Source organism: Ictidomys tridecemlineatus, chromosome 6 (assembly GCF_052094955.1).
Source record: "Ictidomys tridecemlineatus isolate mIctTri1 chromosome 6, mIctTri1.hap1, whole genome shotgun sequence".
Classification (NCBI taxonomy): Eukaryota; Metazoa; Chordata; class Mammalia; order Rodentia; family Sciuridae; genus Ictidomys; species Ictidomys tridecemlineatus.
This window is the reverse complement of record NC_135482.1, coordinates 62,075,559-62,103,191: the sequence shown is the minus strand read 5'-3', so window position 1 is coordinate 62,103,191 and position 27,633 is coordinate 62,075,559. Positions and strand designations below refer to the sequence as shown.

Sequence of the window (27,633 nt, the reverse complement as noted above, 5' to 3'; positions counted from 1 at the left end):
GGAAACATGGTAATTATTAAAATAGTTTTTAATTTTAGAGAAATTAACAGGACTCGTTTTAATAACAGCTGTATTCAGATATTCATGTACTGTAAAAAAATTGTGTATTGGTACTAGGGCTCAAACTTGGGTTGCTTTTCTACTTGAGGCCTTACTAAATTGCTGTGATCCTCCTGCCTCAGCCTCCCAATCAATAGGATTACATGACCCCACACAGCTAAAATTTATTCTTTTAAAATGTAGGGTTTGGTGGCATTTTCATTACCCTGTAAACAAACTGTACTGGTTAGCAGTAATTTCCCCTTTCCCAGCCACTGTTGTACTACTGGGGATTGAACCCAGGAGTGCTCTATACCGAGTTCTGTCCTCGACTTTTTTTTCTTTTGTGACAGGGTCTTGCTAAGTTGCCCCAGCTGGCCGTAAACTTGAAATCCTCCTTAGTTTCCCAGATCACTGGGATTACAGGCATACACTACCACGCCTGACAAAAATTACATGTAATTTTAGACCTTACCTTTTAACTGGGTTTTAACCTTTCTGGAGGTTTTGGTAACTAAGTAATCTAAAGAAGTCAGAGTATGTCACCAAAAAGTTGTACAAGAATGTTCATAGCAGCACTATTTATAATGCTATGATACCATTTGTACCAAATATTCAGAGCAAATAAATCCAAAGAAAAAGTAGAATAGAGTTTGGGAGCTGGATGTGATAAATTATAGATTCAAAACCAGCCTCAGCAACTTAGGGAAACCTTGTCTCAAAATTAAGAAATAAAAGAGGCTGGTAGTATAGCCCAGTGGTAAAGCACCTCTGGGTTCAATCCCCAGTACCACCACCAAGAAAGTAATTTTTGGTGAAGCGTCATCTGAATGTTGCAGGCTATACACATTTTCCATGCTAGAGATAATGATGCAGAAATAGGGCTGCATTTTACAATTAAGTTTTATTGCTTATAGTATTTTAAGGTGTCTTTTGTTTGAAAATAAAGACCCAGCAGCCAGTCTAGATTTTTATCATTCCCAAAATATGTCATTTGGTGCTTTTATTATCAATACAGTAGTGTGGAAATAGGAAAAAATTTGGGGGAGTAAAATAAGGAAGCATTTTATACATGCTCCAGCCTCACAGTCCTGGGGACTCATTACAGTCATTTTCCTGCTGGTATACCTTATGTAGTACTAACATTTTCTTTTCATTTGTCCTTTCAATATTGAAGTGGGAACATTTACTTAAAACAGTTGCCTCTCCAACCAAAGGACTGTTTTGTCATCCCCCACCCCTTGAACATTTGGCAGCATCTGGAGAAATTTTCAGGATAAGGGCAGCGGGATTTGCTACGGGCTAATGAGTAAAAGGCAAAGATACTTCTAAACATCCTACAACGCACAGGATGGCCCCCCAGTAACAAAAAATAGCCCAGTCTTAAGTGTCAGTATTTGAATTAAGAGAAATCTTAAGAGTTGAGCTGATTATATAACTTTTTGTTGTTGTTGTTGTTTAAAGGCCTATTAAGACTACAAATATTTTTTGTTTAATGACTTCTAGACTTAAAAACAGTTTTGGAAAATGTGTTATTTCTAAGAGCTTATACTTAACCTTAAATAGGTTTGTAAAAAGCTTGAAATATATGGTCATGTACACTCCCCTCTCCTACCTTCAACCCTTAGTTCATATGGATTTGACCTTAATTGGTACTTGATTTGAGGGCAGATAAAAAGAATTGGGTGAATTCTGTCATTATGGCAAAGGATTGCTATACCTGGAGCATTAACAACACTTAGAATGCGGAAGAGAACACTGATGGAATCCTAAACATATGTGGGCCTAGGTATTGGAGGAGCCAAGGGCAAGGAGATTTTAGGTAACATCTTTTCTCAATTCTTTGAATAAAATGGAGTGGCACAAACACTGGCACCTACTTTAGGTTTATTAATTATGCTTTTTAAGGGCTATTTCTTTTAAATCTGTTTATATTTTGACTGAGTTGATTTTGCTGCTAGATTTAAGTAAGAGCTGTTATGAGGGAATTTCAGCCTGTCTTGAAGACCTCATTCCACAGTGATTTCTCAGCCATAGGACATGAAAGGTGATAGGGAAGGGATATGTTCTATTTGGAAAGACATTTTGAAATATCAAATAATATTAAAATAAAGAGTGTGAGGGCTGGGGTTGTTACTTAGTGGTAGAGCTGTTATGTATGAGGCACTGGGTTCAATTCTCAACACCACACATAAATTAATACAATTAATACATCAACAACTAAATATATATATATGAAGAGTGTGAGATTTTTGTCTGTCCAAAGAGGGCATTAGGAGTTGAAACTGAGCTACAAAATTGGTTTAAGCCAAGTCAGACCAAAGGGCAGGTTAATTCCAGAGTATGCTGTTTTGCTGTAAGATATATAATACCAAGCAAGGAGAAAAGGGGATAGTTACCTTGCTCAGATTCTTCGAACTTGACCTCATTAATGTGCTGACCACCAGTTCTGTTTTATTTTGATGGCAGGACTGGATATTGGCTGATGATACTAAGTTAAGCCACATGAGGGTAAGGGTCTCTGGCAGGCATCATACTATCCCAGACACTTGTTTTTTCAAATTTTTATTGGTAAATTATATAGTTGTACAAAATAGTGGGATTTGTTGTTATATATTTAAAGAATATGAAATTGTCTAAAATAAGCCTGTGCATGGTAAGTATTTTACCTTATGTCTTGTTCATATTAGCTTATTAAATTGCTTCTAGATCTTTGCTTATGAGCTGCAGCTGTATCAGTGCGATAAGACCCAACTTCTGCATAACTACTTTCTTGTGAAGTTGTAGAATAGGTTTATAACTAGAATAGAATAGCTATGGTCTGTTTGATCATAAAGGATACTTTGGAGCTTGTTAATCTTACTTTTGGAGCTAGATTAGTGTTAAATTATATGAGAAATATGGAAACTTCACATTTTATGGCCACCTTTTATATTATTAATGCAAAGTTGATTTGATTTGCACATTGAGATTATAATACTTCACATTCTTATTATAATACAGAAGGCTGTATGTAATATTCATTGCAGACAGATCACCTTTTTTTTTTTTTCCTGGCACTGGAACTTTAAAAGACAGATACCAAGTAAGAGAGTACTTTCAGTTAAGCAAGTGGTATGTATGTCTTGGCTGAAAATAAGAAAAGAATTAGATTGTGGAGAAAGAATTCATGATTATAAAAGCCGTGAAGCTGACCTTTGTTACAACAAAGGTACTTGGTTTTTTCTTAATAGTGACTGCTGTTGGACCATTCTAGAATTTCATTTGGTCCTTTCTGTCCTTCTGAATTAGTAGGTGATTGGCCTCCTCAGAGTTCTGACGATAGAGAGCCAGGGTTAGACAACTAAGTAGAGCCTTTAGTAGACTAAATATTTTATAAACACACAAAAAAAAATTTAAATATGTTGCTTGTTAGGGTTTTATATTTTCCTTTTAATGTCATATTTCATCTTAGTATGCATTGTTAAGGTAAGGAAAAATAAATTCCTACAGGGCTGAGAGGTTTAGTGTATAAGTTTTAAATATTTAAATGCTTGCAAATGACAGTGCAGCATTTTACTCTGATTATGATAACCTGCCATTAAATTAATAATAAGCTTCTTTGAGGCTAGGATCCCTATGTTAGGAAGAACCCTGAGTTTGGTAGGGAAAAAATAAACAAACCTGGGCTTTGATTATAGCTCTGCCATCTAGTATCTCTTACTTTAGGATAGTTCAACCTCTCTGAGACTTACATTCCTTCTCTATAAATTGGAAGTGAAGATTCCTCCCTTACATAGTTATTTTATAGGTATTCAACAATCCTTAAAAGTGTCATACAGGCTGTGTTATGGTGTAGGGATGTGTCTTGTTTATCTTTGTATCCAAGCTGCAATAAATGTAACCTATTTTAAATAGAAGTAGTTGCTACACTTAAAAATCTTAAAACTGAGAGCATAGCTCAGCAATAGAGCACTTGCCTAGCTTGTTGTGAGGATGGGTTCCATTCTAGCACCATACCCACAAATTTTGAGCAAATGTAACAGAAAGTAAAGGTCCCCCTACTGGTCATACTGCCTGGAGAGGAGTGTTGGACATTCTTCCTTTGCCGTGCATAAATGTGTACTTTCACGTAATATGTATCCTGCAAAGTTTTTCACTTACTGTTGAATTCTATTGTTATGCTTTCTGCATATTTATATCTGCACAGTATTTCTTCATATAAGTTCCATAATCTAACCCTTTGATCAGCTTTTATGTTGCTTGCTTTATCAGTATATATAACAATATTGCATTATACAGCTCTGTAAATACCTGAGTAGTCATGCACAATCTTTTCCTTGCCTTTTTAAAACAGCAAAAAAGAAGAATAAGAAGGGGAAGACTATCTCCCTAACAGACTTTCTGGCTGAGGATGGGGGGACTGGTGGAGGAAGCACTTATGTCCCCAAACCAGTCAGCTGGGCTGATGAAACAGACGACCTGGAAGGAGATGGTAAATTTTTTTGGTTTGTTTGTTTGTTGTCATGTTTGGAATTTCAGTATCTTCTAAACAAAACCTATTCCATAACTATTTTCATCATTTGTAACGTGGAAGGGTCTTACTTTGAAGAACTTGAAATCTTAATTACGTAGCCTCCAGTTGAACAGCTCTGTGGCAGGAAATAAAGTGGACATGGACAATCAAGAGAGCTTCTTGCTAGCCCTAGCTCTAGCATTGACAAACTTTTGTTAGTTTTAAGGCCTCATTGTTTTCCTTTAAAAAATAAGGACTAGATTGCGGGGTGGTTTACTGGGAATTGAACTGTGTTCTACCTCTGGCTAAATCCTAGCACTTTTTATTTTATTTTTGCTTTGTTTTGAGCTAAGTTGCCCAGTCTGGCCTCAAACTTGGAATCATCTTTCCTCAGTTCCCAGGTAGCAGGATTACTGATGTATGCCTCCGCACCTAGCCAGATTATCGTTTCCTTTCAGGAAAAATTTTATGGTGTCCTCAAAAAGTGATATTGCAGTATGACCTATAAGTTCTCTATACTCAGAACTGAGGACTACTTAGTCCTAGAAGTTGTTAGAATGAATTTGAGATGAAAGTGGTCTGAGGGAAAGGAATCGGAACAGTAGTTATGGTGGAGAACAGAAGAGTCTCCAGACTGTTTGGTCAAACTCTGCTTTCAAGGGGTAACCAGAAACACATAGGAAGAGGTTTTGTTTGTTTGTTTGTTTTTTTGTGATGCTGAGCATCAAAACCCAGGACCTTGGGCCTGGGGTTGTTGCTCAGCAGTAGAGTGCTCATCTTTCATGCACCAGCACCACATAAAAATTAAGTGAGTGAAATAAATGTATTAAAAAGAAGAACAGTCCTTTAAAAAAAAAAAAAAAAACAGGATCTAGTGCATATTAAGCTCTCTCTCACTGAGCTATGCCCCCAGCTTCTCACCATTTTTTCCTAAACTTCTTTTTTTTTTTTTTTTTTTTTTTTTTAAAGAGAGAGTAAGAGGGGGACAGAGAGAGAGAATTTCAACATTTATTTATTTTTTCTTAGTTCTCGGCGGACACAACATCTTCCTTTGTATGTGGTGCTGAGGCTCGAACCCGGGCCGCACGCACGCTAGGTGAGCGCGCTACCGCTTGAGCCACATCCCCAGCCCTCCTAAACTTCTTTACTGCAGACCAATATAACATTTTTTTTCTCCTTTTGTGGCCTATTTTCATAGTAAAAACAGGAAATTTCACATAAGTTGTACATTCCCTAAGTGTTGATGTTTGAATTAAATTTTATGGACAGGGCTGTACGGGGGAAGGTTTAAGATGGTAAGTAATGAGTTGATTCTAACATTTAAGAAACCTCTTCTCTTAAAGTATTTTCATTACTAAGTCCCCACCTCCTTTGGGCCGTTTGTTTTCTGATTCAGTATTTTTAATACTTACCACTTAGCATGGATCCTTTTGTTCTAGGGTGGTAGTAAGGGCGTTTTCCTCTAATTTCTTTTATTGGCTTTTCTATCCTAGTTTCAACCACTTGGCATAGTAATGATGATGATGTGTACAGGGCACCTCCAATTGACCGTTCCATCCTTCCCACTGCTCCACGGGCTGCTCGGGAACCCAATATTGACCGGAGCCGTCTTCCCAAATCGCCACCCTACACTGCTTTTCTAGGGAACCTGCCCTATGATGTGACAGAAGACTCCATTAAGGAATTCTTTAGAGGATTAAATGTATGTATAAACATTTTAAGACTGTTCAAAGTAATAGTCAAAAGTGTAAGAGTTGTCAGTAGTGGTTAATTACATTTGTACTGAAAGAGACCCAGGTTTGTATCCAAACTGCTGTTTTACCATCTGTGGCCTTAAACAAATTACTGTCTGAAACTAGATGTTGAAGGTAGTAACTAAAATTACTATGGAAGGGCAGTTGCTCTTAATTTATAAAACCACAGAAAATTATAAAAATAACAGAAGGAAGCAAAGTCAGAGATAAAAGGAAAACACTGAAAACATTTTAGGTGTGTTTGTTTGTTTGAGGAAGATAATTCATATGGTTCAGAATTCAAAAAATGTAATAGGCCATGTCTTTTCTGTTTATCTACGCTCATTTTCCTCCTGAAGAAAAATAAAGGTTCTTGTCTATTCTTCAGAGAAATTTATTTTGTGTACAATGAGGCTTATGTGGTCCCCAAAATACTTCTGTTTTACTCATACAGATCAGTGCAGTGCGTTTACCACGTGAACCCAGCAATCCAGAGAGGTTGAAAGGTTTTGGCTATGCTGAGTTTGAGGACCTGGATTCCCTGCTCAGTGCCCTGAGTCTCAATGAAGAGGTAAAGAAATTAAGGGTAGGGGTTTGGGGTGGGATCTCATAAATCTCATATTTATCAAATGGGTTTGTTTGCTTTTGTTTTTATTTTTGTTTGCAGTATTGGAGTTAAACTCAGGGCCTCTACCACAGAGCTACACCCTCAGTCCTTTTTTAGAAAATTTTGTTGCCTGGGCCAGCCTTGAATTTGCAGTCCTCCTGCCTACAAAGAAAAAATCCCTAGGATTTAGAGTATAGGCCCAGGGCTAGGATTGTAGCTCAGTAATGGAGCACTTGGCCTAGGACTTGTGAGGCACCGGGTTTGGTCCTGAGCACCACATAAAAACAAACAAGATGTTAAAAAAAAAAAAAAAAAAAGTATTCGGTCCAGGCTAAGACAGGAGGGTTTAAAGCTAGCCTCAGCAACAGCAAGGTGCTAGGCAACTTGATGAGACCTTGTCTCTAAGGGCTCAGGGTGTGGCTCAATGGTTGAGTGTCCCTAAGTTCAATCCCCAGTACCCCCCCTTCAAAAAAAAACAAAAGAGTATAGGCCCAGATCAAACTGATACTTTTTAGTTTGGATGTACAGCTGTTTCAGAGAATCCCATAATATCCACAAAGAACCCAAAATACCATAACATTCAACATCTAGCAAATCACACTTCAGCAAGTATAGTGATTCATATAATTCAAGGAAGTACTTAACATGTAAAATTGGCAGAAACTCAACACACTAAGTATTCATTAAAATCTACACTGATGGGGGGCTGGGGTTCTGGCTCAGCAGTAGAGCAGTTGCTTTGCATGTGCGAGATCTGGGCTTGATCCTCAGCATCACATAAAAATAAATAAGTGAAATAAAGGTATTGTGTCCAATTATAACTAAAAAATAATTATTAAAAAAAATCTACACTGATGGGGCTGGAGTTGTAACTGAGTGGTAGAGTGTTTGCCTAGCATGTGTGAGGCACTGGGTTCTCAGCACCACATATAAATAAAGATCCATCGATAACTAATAAAAATATTTTTAAAAATAAAGGTATTGTACCCATCTACAACTTAAAAAAATATATTTTAAAAAGCTAAATTGATTAACTCAAATGTATTGCCTCAGATCTTATAAAAGGCATTATCTCAGGTCTGAGGTTGTGTAGCTCAATAGTAGAGCACTTGTCTAGCATGCACACGGTTCCTGTTTTGATCCCCAGCAACACATATACATTCACATAGCACTGTCTGATTTTTGAGAGTATTGTAATGATGTTTTTTGGTAATTAAAGAGGATTGGAAACATTTCTTACTAGAGTGTCATTGGTAATGTGTGTTCCTAGAAATGTTTTCTGGAAAGACAGTCAACATTAAGTCCTTACACTTGGCGGAGTTTTTTGTTGTTGTTTGTTTGTTTTTAAACTGGGGCTTGAACCTAACTTTATCACTGAGCTACAGTCCCAGCCCTTTTGTAAATTTTAAGACAGGGCCAGACACAGTGGAACATACCTGTAATCCCAGCAGCTTGTGAGGCTGAGGCAGGAGGATTATGAATTCAAAGCCAGCCTCAACAACTTTGTGAGGCCCTAAGCAACTTAGTGAGACCCCGTCACTAAATAAAACATAAAAAAGGTCTAGGGTTGTGCTCAGTGGTTAAATGCCCCTGTGTTCAATCCCTGGGTCCCCCCCCCAAAATAAAATAAATTTTAATGCACGGTCTCAGTAAGAAGTTGCAGAGTTGCTTGGGACCTCTGTAAATTGCTGCAGCTAGCCTCAAACTTGCCGTCTTCCTGTCTCAGCCTCCTAAATTGCTGGGATTACAGGTGTGCACCACTGTATCTGACATTCCTTCTGTCTTTTAACATAGCTCAGAAGTGTTTTCCTACCCGGAGACCTAAGACAATTTGTACTTAGGAAGGAGAGGAATGTTTTTTGTTCCCTTTTGACTACAGAAACAAAGGAACCTGTCAGTTTTTCTTAGAAAGGCAATTTCCTGAGCCATAATTCTCTAGTTCAGACCTGACATTAGACATGATTGAAATAAATGCCTGTTACAATACATGTTGAATACCATCATGGTAATCTGAAGGTCAGTATCAAAGAGGGATAAGAAATTATTTAATATATATGAAGAGCAAAGGTTGCTCCAGAGTTTTTTCTTCCTGGATCATTTTCAGATTTCATTAACGTTGCCTAATAGTCCAGATGAGAAAATACCAGCTGGGTGCAGAGGTACATGCCCGGCAACTTTAGAGACTGAGGCAGGAGGATGGGAAGTTTGAGGCCAGCCAAGGCACTTAGCAATACTCTGTCTCAAAATAAAAAATACAGTGGACTGGGGATAATAGTTCAGTGGTAAAGCATCTCTGGGTTCAATCCCCAGTACCACAAAAGTAAAAGAATACCATGGTTGTTACTGTCTAAAGTTGGTTGGATTAACTATTAAAATATTATTATGTTTCAGCTTAGGAGTTACTTTATTATTTAGGGATTTCATCATAGTGGTATTTTACATAATTTGGGGTGTTATTAAAAGTCATTGTTATCCTTCATCTATTGATTCTGCTATGAAATATGGAAAAATTAACAGTAGAATTAATTGGGCTCAAAGCAGTTAAATAATGATGTAGGAGGGATATTATAGTTCCTGGAGGAACTGATGTATCTGAAGGCAATACTGCGTGAAAGAACCCAAGAACACTTTATGCAGTTTTGCTTTATGTAGTTTTGAATAAATAATTGCTTTGACATCAAATATGCATTTTATTTAACTAAATGAGAATTATTTCTAATTCATTATGCTTGATAGATTACCTTTGATAATTCAAAAGTTAATTCTGTTCTGTAAATTTTGGCTTTGTAAAAGTAGTAAAATAATTGGCTTGATATTCATTTAGGGCCAATTTAAATTTTGTGACTTTTAAGAGGTTATTCAGTTTTCGGTCTTTATAAAGGCTTCTTTAGCCAACAAAATAGGAGTGTTGGCTAGATTACAGTGTTTTTCCTTTATCTTCCTCCCCCTAGTGCTTCCGCTATGCCCAGACGTTCAAGGTCACTCAAATGGGATTTGTGCATAATGGGGCGAAAGGTTGGTTAATATGGTCCTATGCTCTCAGTCTCTAGGTAACAGGAGAATTCGAGTGGATGTTGCTGATCAAGCACAGGATAAAGGTAAGAAAACTGGTAGAACTTGCTGTTTGGTAGTGGTCCAAGAATGACAAAGCAGAATAGAAATAGTGGTGAGCCTATCTGAATCTGAGTCATAGTTCTCAATCAGTTTTGTTCCATATGGGACTTAACAATATGTTTGAGGGCATTTTGTGTTACAACTGAAGGGAGTGCTGTTGGTATCTAATAAGTAGAATCCAGGGATTGATCTATAATATGTAGGACAGCCCTTCCACATTCAGTAATTATTCAATCCAAAATGTTAATAGTGTTGAAATTGAGAAGCCCTGACAGATTTAAATGGACATTAAATCTATATAAGAAGGGGCTGGGGATGTGGCTCAAGCGGTAGCGCGCTCGCCTGGCATGCATGCGGCCCGGGTTCAATCCTCAGCACCACATACAAACAAAGATGTTATGTCCGCCAAAAACTAAGAAATAAATATTTAAATAAAAAATATATATATAAGAACTAGATTAGCTATCTAGCAGTATATTGAGCACAAGAGGGACCTCATTCATGTATGTTTCAGGAACTCCTGGCCTACACAGACTATGAGAGAGAGAAGCATTCAACCAGTAGAAATAATGTGAGGAAAAGAATGACCTGGTTACCTTGGAAAGTACTCTTACGGGGCCTGGGGAACTTCATGATGACAGTGTGATATAAAAGAGGGATTATTATAATGGTGTTTTGCTGTGTGAAGAAAACAGTGAGGATGTCTTTATGAGGTATCTTGTGGTTTTTTGTTTTTACTCTATCTATAGATAGGGATGATCGTTCTTTTGGCCGAGATAGAAATCGGGATTCTGACAAAACAGACACAGACTGGAGAGCCCGACCTGCCACAGACAGCTTTGACGACTATCCGCCTAGAAGAGGTGATGACAGCTTTGGTGACAGTAAGTTTGGTTTTTTGTTTGTTTTTTAATAGTTTTTTTAGTTGTAGATGGACACGATACTTAGTAATTTATTTTTATGTGGTGCTGAGGATCAAACCCAGTGCCTCATATATGTTTACACCACCTATCCAAGAATTGGTAGATACATAAGGAGAATTCACTTTCATGAAGAAACACAACAGATAAGTTAGTGAGGTCAAGTAAGAGTTGAGCAAGGTGGCTATGTGAAGAACTTTCCTGCAAGCATCAACTGCCTTACTACATACAAACAAATAATAAAAATGTCATTTTCATAGACTGCCTGAAACCTTAATGGGGATAATTATATGATTATTAACAAAAATACATGAAAAAATTAATGCTGTTTATAATGTTTGGAAAGTAATGGAATGCTTTATCACCTAACATTACAACAAGAATAGAATTTAAAACCTGTTACATTGAGGGAAGAAAACATGTATGTATAAAAATCTGAAAAGAGTAATGTGTAATGTTAATACTAATACATTGTAAAATTATAAAAGTTTACATGGTAATGTAACTACCCTCATGATTATAGATAGGGGTTAGGGATACTGTTAAATTTGTAGTATATTACTTTATTTTGTACTACGGATTGAACCCAGGATTCTTTACTACTAAGTTATATATAGCCAGCCCTTTTATTTTTTTGTTTTGGTGGTGCTGAGGATTGAACCCAGGGCCTTGTGCATTTGAGGCAATAATTACCTTTTTTAGTATTTGAACTATTGTAAATAAAAAGAAATATGAACAAATTCACAAGCATTTAAGTGTTGCGTGAAATTTGTTGAAGTCTGTATCAAATGAGATTGGAGTCACAATAATTCGTTTTAGAGGGAAGTTTTCATTTAAGTTATAGAAGGAGGGCTAGGGTTGTGGTTCAGCGGTAGAGCACTCGCCTAGCGCGTGCAGGGCCCTGAGTTCAATCCTCAACACCACATAAAAATAAAGGAATTGTGCCCAACTACAACTAAAAGATAATATTAAAAAAAGGATGTAGAAGGAGGAGGAAGGAATGAAAAGTCAAAAAGAAGTTTATAATCTGACTTTATCATCTAGTATATATAACCAACAAAGCCTTGGGGAGAACTACACTTCTCTTCAGCATTATGCAAGACATTCTATTGATAATAGAAAGAAATGGCTCTTGAAAGAAAAAGCAGATGAACCAAGGGTCCTGTTTTGAGTCAAAGAACATGACTATTTTCTCCCCTGACACCTTAAGGGAATTTAAAGCAAGCTGGATGGATAATAAGAAAGTGAGTATGCTGCTGTTACTCAAAGCTGCCCCAAAGTCAGCTTTTAATTAACATGAGTTAGAAGTCCCAGATGACACCTATAGGGCAAAGGTTCCTATCTGATATATTAGGCCAAGTGGGGGGGGAAATGTTAACTACAAAATCTCAACAGCATACACTAATGTGTTTCATTTCTTTCGTGAGAGAGTTCTAGACATTGAACCCCAGGGCACTTAATCACTGAGCCGCATCCCCAATCCTTTTTATTTATTTTTTTATTTTGAGGCAGGGTCTTGCTAAGTTGCTTAGGACCTCACTTAGTTGCTAAGGCTGGCCTCAACCTTGCCATCATCCTGCCTCAGCCTCCCAGCTGCTAGTATTACCACACCCAACTAATGTGCTTCATTTTGTGTATGTGTGTGTGGTGTGCTGGGGATTGAACCCAGGGCCTTGTGCATGCAAGGTAGGCACTCTACCAGCTGAGCTCTACCCCTAGCCCAAATGTGCTTCATTTTTATTAACATTAGCTTTCCTTCAATTTTCTAAGTTTTAAAATACCAGGGAATGTTATGTCTCGTCACATAGAAAAAAATGATGTGTTTCTAGAAAGAAATTATTATTTAAAAGGCAGTGATGACAAAAGTAAGATATCTGTATCACTTGCACAAAAGAAAACTGGAAGATCTGAAATCAGACAGCTGGAGCCAAATAGTGAACTACCCCTTTTATCCTTGACTTCTACTTCCCAGTCTGCCACTAGAGCTACTACATTCCTTATATAGATTTCTGGGGTTGGGTGTCTGGCTTAATGGTGAAGAGCTTGCTTGGCATGCATGAGGCCCTGGGTTTGATCCCAGCACTTCTAAAATAAGAGACTAACAAATTTCCGTTTCTGGGGGCAGGGGCTTCTAATACTAATAAGAATGTGTATGCATGTATATAAAGTACAGTTTATAGCATACTTTTTATCAAATGTGTCGTGAATACATTTAGTAAATGTGATTGTTTTAATAGATAATTTAGATGGAGTCTTAGAACTTATTTGATTTATAGCTTATTTGTTTCACATTTTACTTCTGTAAACAGTATTGTAGTGAATATTCTTGTATGTGTATCTTTATTATAAATCAGTTTTTTAGAAATTGATTTGTCCCAGAGAGCCTTGGTTTTAAATCTGTTATGCATAGTTGCAAAATAACTTTCATAGTGCACTGTTGTTTTAAACAGTGATCAGCAGTGCAGGAATTGACTTATATCCCTAAACTTTACCATTTTGCCATTTTGGCTGTAGAAAACAATATTCTATTAGTTTCCGTTACTTAAAAGATCAGTGTTTTAGCAGTTACATGTCATACTTTTATCACTGTTTGCCTTTCAGATTTATGGTTTGTATGTTTTCCCCTGCTAGACTTTTTAAAACAAGTCTTTGGATCTTTGGTATAAAAGCATGGAAAATTCCAACTGTATTTTGCTAATATTGTGTACTTTTTTTTCCTCACTGCTATACGCCTCCCTCCCAGACATGGTCTCAGATTTGCAATTGTCCAGTCTTAGCTTTCCAAGTACCTGAAATTACAGGTGTAGATCATTGCACCTAACTGCGCTTGGGGATGGGGAGCAGGGGTAAATACCCCTTTTTAACTTTTTGGAAATTTATTATTGTATATGTAGACATTTTTACATCTCCCCACCACCACCACAAAAAAAGTGTTAACCTAGCAAAATTAAGAAAAATATAATTCTCTGACATGGATCACAAGTGTAGGGTCATGTAACTGTCCTGTAATAAGGTGTTTATAAATGGAACTCAGCCTAGTTTTACCATAACCATTAGCACTCAAAAATTTTTAAAAGCTTCTGAATGAATAATATAAGGAGAAATGCTTATATGTAAGCCAAATCTATTTTAATAATATTGTTTCTATTACACTACCTTGGGTTTTGCATTAGTGAGTATGACCTAAGATCCCATTTTTTGGCGGGGGTGGGGGTGACCTTGAACATTTTGTAACTTAATCAGTCACCGGGGTTTCACTAAAAGTTACCATGGTGGAGAGAAGTCAGGGAAGGTTTATGTCACATTATTTCACCAGGATTATTTTAATATATCAAAGAGGGGGTTACTATGCTAGACAAAATTTTAGGGAAAAATGCTATTAGAAATGTATGCATCATCGTTGAGTCCAGTTGCCATAAGACATCTTAGCATATTCATAGCATTTTTTAATACCAAAAAAGGCACATCAACTAAAAAGTTTGTTCCGCTTAAAGGTTTGAAAATGTTTTTTCTAGATTTATAATTTAAATATCTTTAGGATGGATACTAGGTATATCAGTTTATAGTGGCATTTGAAATTAAATGGATTTACTGATAAGGATCAGTCTTTAGTCTTCCATTGAATGATTTTATAGGATATGATTATTCAGATTTTCTTCTTACTAATAATAGTAAGGGTGAGGGTGATAAGGCAGGTTTTGAGTTTTTTGGTACTATTGAAAACTGCAAGTCTTGGCTATACTTAGCCATAACTTGGTACAGAAAGCCTGAGTAGCTTGTGTGTACTAATGAATTGGTAGAAGGCTGCTCATGTTTGCTTTGTTAATTGCCTCAGGATCTCTCTTTTAAAATAAACTGTTTTAAGAGGAACAGAAGGGAAATCTGCTACCTCTTTTATACACAGTGTGAATCTCAGGGGATTTCCAACATACCCTCCTGTAAGGAGGAGAGTAAACAGGAGGAGTGGTTAAGGGCCTCTAGGAACTTAACTGCTCCCATAGGAAAGGAATTGGTCAATGTTGGGCCAGCAGGTTTTAGTATAATTGGCTTTAAGGTGGTTTTTGCTTTTGTTTTTTTAATGTACAATGTTTTTAATTTTCTATACAATGTTTTAATTGTTACAGCTGGCAATCATTTCATATGTAAAATTACATTCCTTTTGTATTTCATGTGTAATTTTCCAAGTGAGTGGGTTTTATATTCAGGTTGGATTGTGCATGTTTATGTAAATAACAGCGATGTCTATGTGATTTATTATTTAAATATAAGTTCCCTGAATATTTGGAAAAAGAAAAATCTAATTCAACATGGATTTTTCCACCTTGTAAATAATAATTTATTTATCTTTTAAACAATGAGATAGCAGTGAAGAGGAACTCATGATCCAATCTATTACTGTTTTTACAATGTGAAAAAAAAAGGAATGGTGTTACATATCTCTTTTTTTTCTCTAGAGTATCGAGATCGCTATGATTCCGACCGATATCGGGATGGGTATCGAGATGGCTATCGTGATGGCCCACGCCGGGATATGGATCGATATGGGGGCCGGGATCGCTATGATGACCGAGGCAGTAGAGATTATGATAGAGGTAATTATAATATAATTCAATTAAAGTTCTTTGTTTTAAGAACTCATTCTCATGTATTGTTTTTTTTTTGTTTGTTTTGTTTTTGTTTTTTTATTTTGGGTTTTGGGGGCGTTGTTGTTCGTTGTGTTTTGGTTTTCTTGTTATTTGTTTGCCCTAAACCCCCCCCCCCTTGGTGACAATTTGTGATGTTATTTACAGGCTATGATTCCAGGATAGGCAGTGGCAGAAGAGCATTTGGTAGTGGGTACCGAAGGGATGATGACTACAGAGGAGGTGGGGACCGTTATGAAGACCGATATGACAGACGAGACGATCGGTCGTGGAGCTCCAGAGATGATTACTCTCGGGATGATTATAGGCGTGATGATAGAGGTAAACATTTTCTTTTTGCATTTAGACACTGGAAAATTTGCAGTTGTAAATTACATTTGTGCCCACTTCCAGTGTTTGGAACACAATTTATGCATTGCCACAGAACTTAGAAAAACATTGGAAAAGATGACGTGATAGAAATAAAGTCAAATTTTTTTCATCTCATATGTAAAGCATATAAATTGTTTTAATTAAAAAACTACCATTTTCTTCTCCTGTCAGATGAGTAATGTGCCAAAGTTTTTTTTTTTTTTTTTTTTTTTTTTAAAGAGAGAGTGAGAGAGAGGGGCACAGAGAGAGAGAGAGAGAGAGAATTTTAACATTTATTTATCTTTTCTTAGTTCTCGGTGGACACAACATCTTTGTTGGTATGTGGTGCTGCTGAGGATCGAACCCGGGCCGCACGCATGCTAGGCGAGCGCGCTACCGCTTGAGCCACATCCCCAGCCCGTGCCAAAGTTAAAGAGAGGTACACCTCAACAATGGCATAAACACCCAATTATCACACTTAATGAACCACAAAGGATCACATTCTTAAAATCAAGATAATTTTGTCTAGTAGTTGATAGTGGCTGAAAATTTCATCCTGGGTAAAAGTAAACAAGATTAAAATTTATTGAAAAATAAAAAATGTTAGGCTTTCTTTTCTTTTTGGTGGTGGTGTTACTGGGGATTAAACTCAGGAACACTCAGCTGCTGTACATCCCTAGCTGTTTTTATTTTTAAATTGCCCAGGCTAGCCTCAAACTTGTCCTTCAACTCCGCCTGAATTGCTGGGATTTAAGTGTGTGCCACTGTGCCCAGTTCTGTCATGTTATAATATCATTTCATAAATTATATTTAAAATAGGTGTTACAGGCACTGTGGCATATGCCTGTAATCTCAGTGGCTCAGGGAGATCAAAAGTTCAAAGCCAGCCTCAGGAATTGAGCAAGGTCCTAAGTAACTCAGCGGGACCCTGTCTCTAATATATAAAAAAGGGCTGAGGGTATGGCTCAGTGGTTAAGTGCCCCTGGGTTCAATCCCTGGTACCAAAAAAGATAATAGGTGGTGGTAAACTCTTTTCTCAAAGGAAAGGGAAAGAAATAAAAATATTAAGGGCTGGAGATGTGGCTCAAGTGGTAGCGCGCTCGCCTGGCATGCGTGCAGCCCAGGTTCGATCCTCAGCACCACATACAAAGATGTTGTGTCCGCCAAAAGCTAAAAAAAATATTTAAAAAAAAAATATATATATATATATAAAGCATGGTCTCATTGTTGATAACTGGCAATATGAGGTTAAAAACCAAGCTGGGTATAGTGATCCCTACCTGTAATCCTTGCTGAGCAAGAGGATCACAGGTTCAAAGTCAGTCTCAGCAACTTAGCAAGACCCTGTCTCAAAATAAGAAATAGGCTGGGGATGTTGCTCAGTGGGTAGCACCCCTGGGTTTGATCCTTGATACAAAACGAGAAAAGGTTTTGTTGATTATAGTGCTTTGTGTCACAATGGATGTTTCTTAACTAATTAGGATTAAGATTTTTAAAATGCCCCTAGTATATTTATTATAAATCCTGATTTTTTTACTTTTTATATTGGAATTGAACTTTGCCCAAAGCTTTATTTATATCCATGATTTTCTCTTAATTCCATTCAGTGTTTTTGGGGTCACTCTACCACTGAGCTATTTCTGCAGCCCTTTTTATTTTGAGATGGGGTCTTGCTAAGTTGCCCAAGTTGGTCTCAAACTTAGAATCCTCCTGCCTCATCCTTCTAAGTAACTGGGGTTACTAGCTTGCACCATTATACCTGGCTTTATCTTCAGAGTATTCTGGCAGCAAGGATGAATTCTACCTCCCTCGGGGTTCAGGTTATATTCAAGAGTCTTCCTTATTATTAAAAGCTTGTTCTATACCTGTTGAAAGTCACTCATCTTCCACAGCCCATTCTATCCCACCCCGCTTTTTCTTCTCCTGTCAGGTGAGTAATGTGCCATTGTTATAGCAAGGCTTAAAGAGAGGTACATCTCAACAACAGCATGAAAACTCGAATCATCACACTTATGAACCACAAAGGATCACTTCTTAAAATCAAGATAATTTTGTCTAGTAGTTGATTATGGATGAAAATTTCTTCCTGGGTAAAAGTAAATAAGATAAGATGATTCATTTACTACTTAAATTTGTATCTTTTGGAGGGCCTTTCCTGTAGTCTCTGTCATAGACATGGTAGAGGAAAGAGTAATGGAACTTTATGTTTAAGCTACCCATTTTCCAATCTCCCATTCTCTTCTGGGTTGACTGGGCCACTAACCTGAATCCCATGTAGCATTTCATGAGAGCTGTGTCTTTGGAATCTGGCTTCCAGCCATTATCTTATGATGATTTGGAACTATTACTTAGAGTTTCATTTAACTTAGGTCCCCCCCAAAGACCTAAACTGAATCTAAAGCCTCGGAGTACTCCTAAGGAAGATGATTCCTCTGCTAGCACCTCCCAGTCCAGTCGAGCAGCTTCCATCTTTGGAGGGGCAAAACCTGTTGACACAGCTGCTAGAGAAAGAGAAGTAGAAGAACGGCTACAGAAGGAGCAGGAGAAATTGCAGCGCCAGTTGGATGAGCCAAAATTAGACCGGCGGCCTAGGGAGAGGTGAGGTGTTTTTGTTTGTTCTGTTTTGGTATTAGGGTTTGAACTCAGGGCCTCATGCATGCTAGGTAAGCACTCTATACCACTGAGCTGCATCCCTAGTCCAATGAAGTTATATTCAGTTACAGATTTTTCATTGGTATTTTTAGTGCTGCTTAATGGGGGCATTTGGGAAATTTGTGGGTTTTTTTTTTTTTTTTTTTTTTTTTTTTTTTAAGAGGAGAGGGAGAGAGAGAATTTTTTTTTAATATTTATTTTTCAGTTCTCCGCAGACACAACATCTTTGTTTGTACGTGGTGCTGAGGATCGAACCCGGGCCGCACGCATGCCAGGCGAGCGCGCTACCGCTTGAGCCACATCCCCAGCCCCAAATTTGTGGTTCTTGTTGTCACTGATAAGCATTTAGTGGGCTCTGGGGTATTAGGCAATCTGCAGTGTATGGAACAGTTTTATACAATACAGAGTGTCCTATCTTTCATGATTTTAGAAAGGCCTTTGCTTTTGCTGCCACAAATGTACATTGGTGGCACTTTAATATAAAAATAAGCAAATTGAGGCTGGGTTTTTTGGGTTTGGTTTAGGTTTTTTTCTTAATACTTTTTTTTGTTTGTTTTTTAAATACTTGTTTATTTTAGTTGTAGTTGAACACAATACTTTTTATTTTATGTGGTGCTGAGGATTGAATCCAGGGCCTGGCGCATGCTAGGCGAGCACTCTACCACCGAGCCACAATTTACTTCTTTTCAAGTTATTGATTGGCATAGAAAATGTTTTTTCTCTTGTGTTAAGTGTAGGCTAAGAATTCACTTGCATTGATTTTTGTGTGTATATACTTAGAACTATATTATCTTCTAAGTGTTATTTCAGGGTAGTAATCATTACACAAGTATTTAAAAAGTGTATTTTTAAATTTTCTTGATTGTTGATGGACCTTTATTGTATTTATTTGTATGTGGTGCTGAGAAATGAACCCAGGGCCTCATGCATGGCAAGCACACTACACTGAGCCACAACCCCCAGCCCCAAGGATTTTCTTAACCTTTTAGTTTGAAGAAAAGTGTTTCTCATGCACCCATAGAGGCAGCAAGTCTGATAAAATAATTGCTGGTTCTTAGGGGTCAGCATGGGTCCAAAGGAGCCTTCTTTAAGCTGCACACAATGTATTTTTTTGTTAAATCTCTTTTGTACAGACACCCAAGCTGGCGAAGTGAAGAAACTCAGGAACGGGAACGGTCAAGGACAGGAAGTGAGTCATCACAGACTGGAACCTCAGCCACATCTGGCAGAAGTAAGTCAGACCCTGGTGGGTATCACATTATTGCTATTTTCAATAAACTGCCCATAACGAAAGTATGCAGAGATTGTGCATTATTAAATTTAGCTAAATTCTGAGTTGCATGTCCTGATCTGGGTATTGGGAATTGGACCCAGGGGCACTTTACCATTGATCTATATCCCTAGATGATTTTTTGTTTTGTTTTTAATTTTGAGGTAGGGTCTTACTAAGTTCCTGTGGTTGGCCTTGTATTTGGGATCATCCTGCCTCCCCAGTTGCTGGTATTACAGTCAAACAAAGCCCAGCACATAACTATTAACATATATGCAGTCGTTATTTTTCCTATTCTCTGTGCATCAGTAAAGCATTTTCTTAAAATTATATATGTGAGGGCTGGGGATGTGGCTCAAGCGGTAGCGCACTCGCCTGGCATGCATGCAGCCCAGGTTCAATCCTCAGCACCACATACAAACAAAGATATAATGTTCGCCGATAACTAAAAAAAATAAATACTAAAACTCTGTCTGTTTTTTTAAAAAAAAATTACATATGAGAATCATAGTTTAGGGACCATTTCATTGATTAGCAGCCAAAATAGGTTCTTCATTTAAGAATGATTATGGAAAGCATTAAATGTGGATGTGGACCATTTTCTACCCTGTTGTAAATCCTGGTATGTGCTAAGAATAAGTCTGTCTTGTGTCTTGCTCTTTCATGTCTTGTCTTGATCTTGCCACTGTTTTGGGGTGAGACTTTTACTGGGGATTGCACTCAGGGGTACTTGATCACTGAGTTGCTTAGTGCCTCACTTTTGTTGAGTCTGTCTGGCTTTGAACTCTCCATCCTCCTGACTCGGCCTCCTGAGCTGCTGGGATTATAGGCGTGCACCACTACCCCCAGCTGACCTTCTTCCCACTCTTGACTTCACAGATGCACGAAGGAGAGAGAGTGAGAAGTCTCTAGAAAATGAAACACTCAATAAGGAGGAAGACTGTCACTCTCCAACTTCTAAGCCTCCCAAACCTGATCAGCCTCTAAAGGTAATGCCAGCCCCTCCACCAAAGGAGAATGCGTGGGTGAAGCGAAGTTCTAACCCTCCTGCTCGATCTCAGAGCTCAGACACAGAGCAACAATCCCCCACAAGGTGAGTCAGCTTGAAAGAGCAGCTGGTTAGCCTGGGATAATAAATGTAATACAACTATGGAAAATGTCCTTTGGATGATGGACTGTGTATAAATGTTCTCTTGGTTCTCAGTTCAGATTCATAGGTATACTGCTGTTGGCTCATAAGAGCCAATTCCATTTTCTGGACTTTTGATAGCCAGTCATCACTCGAGTGTCTTGAAGTCAGTCATGGTGGGAGTATTTTGCCACATGAATCTGCAAATGCTTACATGAATTATTCCTTTCCCTGCCACATATTGGCAGTATAGCAATGGGAGTTCACTTCATTGAAGCCTTAGATCTTTAAGTCTTTCCTCTTTTGTATATAAGGGGTAACTACCACTAACCTTGTACAATTGTGATAGAAGAGATTCTAAGTAGCAGTTAATGAGCAGATTATTGCTTTCATTTGTATTTAATTTTAGTAGTCTATAACACTAACGATGGGACTTCTTGTTTTCTGTAAAGCTTACTGCATGTGCAGAGTAATCGTAAGTTTCTTACATGTTCTTTTCCCTAAAACAAGGGATGATTGTAATCATATTTCCCTTCTAGTGGTGGGGGGAAAGTAGCTCCAGCTCAGCCATCTGAGGAAGGACCCACAAGGAAAGGTAAGACCATACCTAGGGTAAAATGTTTTCATCTAGAGGGCTAAATGAAAAGACATCCATAATAAACCCCCAGACCAAGAATCAAGAAGCTTGGATCCTTGTCTTTATTTATTTGTATTTATGTGGTGCTGAGGATTAAACCCAGCGCCTCACACATGGTAGGTAGGCAAGTGCTTTACCACTGAGCCACTGCCCCAGCCCCAACCTGGGATCAGTGTCTCTTGCTTTCCTAAAAGCTTTGTGTTGAAATTGTTAGATTATCTACCTTTTCCTGCCAGGAGAGGGCAGAAGTGGCCTCTGCAGAAAAAGTGTGAAACCTTGCCCTTTCCTGGTAAAACATTTCTTTGGAAGCAGGGAGAAATTGGACGGAAATTAACATATTTATAGCAGAGTAAGTCCAGATTGGAAATGTCACAAAGAGCAAGATCAGAGTTACTACAGAACATCATAGCCCTTGTTTCCAGATAGCTTTTTCAGATTAATAAAGCCTGTAAGTGGGACTTTTTTCTACTTGAGGATAACCCAGGACGAGAAGAGTAGTTATTTCACTTGTCTTTGTTTTTGTATTTCTGCTCAAGCAGACGATAATAAAATAGATGGAATGAGTGTCCCAAAAGGCCAAACTGGGAACTCTAGCCGTGGTCCAGGAGATGGAGGGAACAAAGATCACTGGAAGGAGTCAGATAGGTATGCATATTTTCTTTCTCATCATTTGCAAATTTTTTATGTGGTTTTAGATGTATGGGTCTTTGCGATGGAAGTTCTTGGTTATCCAAACACTGCCAGATTTCTCATTTCAAACAAACAGATTAAGAGAATGTGATGTCCAGATAGCACGAACAGTTGATAAGGATGTACCTGTTTTGGGTCAAAACTACATTCTTGTCTCTGTATGTTGGGGGAGTCCCCTCCCAAAGATGTGATCTTATGCTTACATCCCTGCAGGAAAGAGAGCAAAAAGGATCAAGACTCCAGATCTGCACCTGAGCCAAAGAAACCTGAGGAAAATCCAGCCTCTGTAAGTGTTACTGGCTTAACCTCAACTTCTCAGCTTCCTTTGACCATTGGCCTTCTTTACATTTGGGACTGCAGAGTGGTTGGAAATAAGACATTGGTCTTAGTTCAGACTAATGAAAAAAGTTGAGATGAGTTTTCCCCCCCTTGTCACATTTACTGCTCTCATGCTCTTGCAAGGTAAAGGTGATGTAAGATAGAACACATGTGCTTCTGGCCCTCTTTCTAACAACTCTGCTAGAAAATGCTATGAGCAAGCCAATGGGTGTAGTCTTTACTGTCATCCCCATTTGCCAAAGTATTTGCATTCTGTCTTGGATTTTGATGTGGGAATCTAAGGTCTTCGGTATCTTGTCACTGTCTTTTGTTACAGAAGTTCAGTTCTGCAAGCAAGTATGCCGCTCTCTCTGTGGATGGTGAAGATGAAAATGAGGGAGAAGACTACACTGAGTAGACCTCTGCGTCCTGTGCTTTCTCCTAGTCTCTCCACCCTGGAACATTCAAGAGCAAATCAAACCTCTATCCAGACAAGACAAATAAAACTCACCATCTCCTGGAGACCTTTCTTAACTTTTTTTTAAAAAATGAAATGAAATTCTTTTGCATGCTGCTGCAGCCTTTAAAGTATTGAAGTTACCGGAGAATCGCCAATGTAGCCAGAGAGACAGAGACTACAGCTTTTTAATGGAAAAGTTGTGGTGTGTTCTTACAATACCATGCAGTTGCCTGTGTGATTAGTGCCTAGGGGCCTCCATTTAGAAGAAATGGTAATGACAGTGGTAAAATGTCTGGATTGGTTGGGCAGTAGGGGAGGTAGAGGTATAAGGAAGAGTGAGATTTCTACCTTTTAATTCTTATTCTATTGTGACATATATGAATTCTCAAACATTATCTTAATAAATTTTCCATCCTTGGAAAGGTAGATTTAGTCTCAAATTGTTTTAGTCTCCAGGAGGCTGCCAGCCCTTCTTCTTACTTTAATTCTGAGTTACTGGGGCCAGCCTAGGGGGAATTCCTTTAATTTTTTACCCCCCAGGGGGGTAGTTGGGAGTGAGTCTACAGGCCACTAAAGAAGAGGACTGCTTGGGGACCAAAATAAATGGGGAAATCGTGGTTTGAAAAGCTTTTGGGAGGTGATGGATTAGTTTGCACTGGGTAGTAGGTGTGACCTCCAGTAAACACTTTATTTCCTGGAGCAGGAAGCACTTAGGGTCATGGGAATTCCCAGTCTTTTGTGCGTCCTGGTTTTGCCCTTTCTAAACCGCTATCCTTTTTTAAAGCTCAAATACATCCACATTCTGTTGAAACCTTGAAGCTTTTTTTAAAAAAAAAATCAGACTCTTGTCATCTCATGTTCTTCATACTACTTTCACCTCCCAAAAAGCAATCCATTTAATTCTCGGATCTGCTCTCTTAGGCATGTTACATCTTAGCCACTGGAAGCTGTGACCTGAGGAATCACTGCTTTTTTCAAACAAATCAGCTCCTTGATGTCTTGATTCTCATTCCTTCCCTCCATCCATGCCTGCTCCTGCTGCTTTGACCCCTCTTACAGATCAGACTAGTCTAGAATTGATGGTCTTGGGTGGTGAATAAGGATGGGTAAACAGAGACAGTTAAATTGGAAGACTTTCTTAAGACTTTGGGGGGTTTTTACAAGTTTTCTTCTCTCCACTGAAATTCCACACCAGTGCTTGGATTTATAATGTGGCCTAGACCAATGTGTGGTTATTTTGCTTTTCGGAGTTTGTTTTTTTATCTTCCTATGAGAGAATAAATGATAATGGAAAGAACTATTTAACAAGGTCCTGGTTTCTCTTGTAACAGTAGCTTAATTTGTCTGCTTTTATGTGCACCTTTGTAGGGATCAACTAGGTAGATGGATTCTTCCCCCTCGTGGGCAGTGTTGGTACATGCAGACAGATGACACCTTGGTCTCTTGTTTGCAAGCCCTTCTGCCTTCAATCTTAGTCTAAAGCCTGGCCAGCCTGCAGAGTATTGGTCTGTGTGCTGCAGCAGTGGGCATAAGGAACCATTTACCCAGAGGGCAAAAGGCATGTCCAGGGAATTAACCTGAAGTAATTGACAAGGTCAGCTAGTAACTAGAAGTGGGCTTTTAGAGAGAACCAAGATCAAACAGGTTTTTTAAACCATTGGTTGCAGATAATGGAAAGGTAGAGTTTGCCTTCTTCATGTCTACTCCCAGATAGTTACATCCAAAAAAGTGCTGTTTTGTCCCACTCCCCTACCCTACCTAGCCCCTGTTAAAATAGAAACAGGGGTTGACTTTTGTCCCACCCTGAATACATGTAAAATTTGTACAAAAATATCTTCTATGAAAATGATTTGTAATCTGTAGACTTACTACCTGGAAGATGTGTTGAGATGTAAAATCCCATCCTTTGGGTTGTGGGTTTTTTGTTTTCTCCAAATAAATCTGATCTTTAAAGTTCATTTTAATGCTGAATGAAATTCATTTGACATACTCACTTAGTGCTTTTAAATTAATTTCCCAGTGTCAACCTGCTCCCTGTCCCCCACTATCTCAGGTTATTCAGCACTGGATGCCATTTTGTGCAAAGGCAGAGGGTGGGGTTACAAAGGAAATCCATTTCAATGTTTATGAGGCCCCAGAACTGGGAATTTGTATCTCGGCTCCCTCTGCTGTATTTTTCCTTGGGTTCTTCTAATGCCACGTACTCCCATAGCCCTGTGCCTCAGGATTGGTCATAAGGTGTGATCCTTAGGCAGTTCTTCCTCAAGGCCCCACCCTCACTTGACAGTCTACCAGGCCAAGCTGCTCCACTCTGGTGGCTGCAATTCAGGATGGCAGGCTGCTCCTGAGTCCATACCTGAGATTTAATGGGAATTTTCCGAACAGCTAAGGACAGGCTGGTCATTGTTGCAAGGCAGGAAAGGGGTTAGGACAGTGATAGAGAATCTGAGGTCACAAATGGGTGGAGTACAGAAAGGAGCCCAGTCTGGGGATGAAGCCAAGTGGAAGGAGTGGATATGAGGAGAACTGGGAACACAGGTAGCTTTGCTGGCCAATCCAAACAACTGTTTTCTTAGTTCCTAGCAAGTCCAGTGACTGGTGTTCTCCAAAATTGGCAGAGTTAAGGAATTACAGGCTGTGATACGAAAGCTACCGAAGTGTGGAGTTACGGGAGACAATGGTGCAACTGCTAACTGGGCACCTGTGCAAGCTCTATGGCAAAGCTTATTGCAGTTCTACCCCAGGAGTCTGTCTCAGATCCCAGTGTTCCTTTTCAGCCACTCTAGATGTGAAGAGGTCTGGGTGAAAAATGGAAAGCTTGGTTAAGGTAAGGAAGACTTATCAAGAGACTCATGTTGGTGGTACACATGGTAGGAACTCCCTGGACTGTTCCCAAGAGGCAACTTAAAGTTGGCTCTGGCATGGTCGTATCCGCAAACATAACCACGTGGATCCTCCCCAAGCCAGCCCTCTGCCAACCTCCTTTAAATCCTGAGCTGCAAAGGTGGGGACAGTGCAAAAGAGACATCCTCACAAGGGTGGACATGGGGCTGGCTGCCTTTTGTACTCTAGGGCAGAGCCTGGTTTCTTTTAACAGAATCGAACACTGCTCTGGATCCCAAGGCAATGACAGTCCCAGTTTATCCACCTGGAGTGTTACAAGCTCAAAACATCTGGTTTCTTGGTAAGTGAGCACTACACATCTGCTCCAGGGAAGCAGTATTTGTCAAAATAAGTCTCAGTTTCTCAGCAACCATTGTAGCCTCTAGGGCCACAAGTGAAAGGGGAGGGGGGCTTGCTTTCTCTCACCCTCCTGCCTCCCCAAAAAGAAGTCTGGAAGAGACTACTGCTCCCCGCCCAGCTGCAGCAACCTCATAGTTGGACAATACACCCTCTGTCCTCAGCCAAGAGATCCGCCTCTGGAGTCGGTTCTGCCCCTTCCCCCGCTCTTCCTGGTTCCCAGCGCCCAAACCCTCCTCATATCTGACCCAGTGGTCTTCCACCAGGATAGCCCCATACCCTTAAAACCCTATTAACTGTTACCTCACCCCAAGGACCTGAGTGCACCCAGCTACAGGCAAGCATTCATTCCAGACCATGGAAGAGGAGGTTCTGCTTTTGGTACCAAGATGGGCCTCCCTCTGCATAGTCAAGGTAAGAAAACCTGCATGGAGGGAGGTCAGAGGGTATTTCTGAAATCCTATCAACAGTAGCCTGGCTTTCTCCTCCTTCCCCCTTTCCTTGTGAAGCTACTTCTGAGCTGATAATCAAGATGCCAGGCACAGTGACACATGCCTGTAATCTCAGCAACTCAGGAGGCTGAGGCAGGAGGATTGCAAATTATAGCCTCACAATTTAGTGAGATAAACTCAAAAACAAAAATGGCTGGGGAAGTAGCTCAGTGGCTGAGTGCTCCTGGGCTCAATTCCCAGTACCAAAAAAAAAAAAAGCCTGCCTAGTTCATGAATACCCCCGCCCCAAGCCACCACTGTCAATCTCACCAGCTTCCTTCCTGCATACTCCTTCTCCATCCCCAGGTTGACAGTAGAACTCAAGCCTGGGAGGAGTTCAGCCACCCATCTTGTGACCCCTTATAATTCCTTGGAACCTCAGAAGTTCCTCTTACAGCAGGGTAGCAATGCCAGTAAGAATGAGGTTTTAGCTCTACCCACCTCTCGGATCCAATCTAATTCCTTTTTGCTTTTAAAGATTAGAACTTAGTTCCATAGCGTGCTCGCCGAGCCCAGCCAAAACCCCTGAGGAATGCTGAGAAGGGCAAGGTGTTCAAAGAGCTAGCTGCAGCCTTCAAAGAAAAAACATTTCCATACCTCCTGTATCTCGGTTACTTAATTAAATTTTCCAAAACACATGGAATGTCCTTCAGCCTTGCCCTTCGCCATCCCAACCCCGGCCTCTTTCCCCAGTCCCTGCCCCCAACTTCTGCCTCTCCCAGTGCTTCCCCATCCATTCCCTCCCCAGGCTCTAACCTCTGACACTGCCTGCTGAAAACTACCACAGCCAAGAGCAGGAAGATCAAGGCTTCCCAGTCCTGGCCACATCCACCCCCTCCCAAAC

The 27,633-nt window shown here is 39.3% G+C and overlaps 1 protein-coding gene and 1 non-coding gene across 8 annotated transcripts in view; one reads left to right on the top strand and one right to left on the bottom strand.

Moving 5' to 3' along the window:
- Eif4b (eukaryotic translation initiation factor 4B) overlaps positions 1-24,358 on the top strand; it is a 28,416-nt gene extending 4,058 nt beyond the window's left edge. The window contains exons 2-16 of one of the 7 annotated variants that reach the window (XM_078014627.1): positions 4,376-4,513; positions 6,028-6,236; positions 6,722-6,838; positions 9,918-9,972; positions 10,738-10,872; positions 15,363-15,500; positions 15,699-15,872; positions 18,272-18,500; positions 18,760-18,786; positions 19,688-19,785; positions 20,704-20,917; positions 21,493-21,548; positions 22,127-22,235; positions 22,494-22,566; positions 22,936-24,358. In XM_078014627.1, coding sequence (XP_077870753.1) covers positions 4,376-4,513; positions 6,028-6,236; positions 6,722-6,838; positions 9,918-9,972; positions 10,738-10,872; positions 15,363-15,500; positions 15,699-15,872; positions 18,272-18,500; positions 18,760-18,786; positions 19,688-19,785; positions 20,704-20,917; positions 21,493-21,548; positions 22,127-22,235; positions 22,494-22,566; positions 22,936-23,016 — 1,853 coding nt within the window. In that variant the 3' untranslated portion in view covers positions 23,017-24,358. Of the gene's footprint in view, positions 1-4,375; positions 4,514-6,027; positions 6,237-6,721; positions 6,839-9,917; positions 9,973-10,737; positions 10,873-15,362; positions 15,501-15,698; positions 15,873-18,271; positions 18,501-18,759; positions 18,787-19,687; positions 19,801-20,703; positions 20,918-21,492; positions 21,549-22,126; positions 22,236-22,493; positions 22,567-22,935 lie in introns of all 7 variants that reach the window. The other 6 variants (XM_078014626.1, XM_078014625.1, XM_078014628.1 and 3 more) reach the window with 6 other exon arrangements.
- On the bottom strand, positions 17,827-17,930 carry LOC120888800 (small nucleolar RNA U13). The gene has a single exon (XR_005732485.2). It is a non-coding gene; the product is annotated as a small nucleolar RNA U13 (small nucleolar RNA).
- Positions 24,359-27,633: the final 3,275 nt, after the last annotated feature.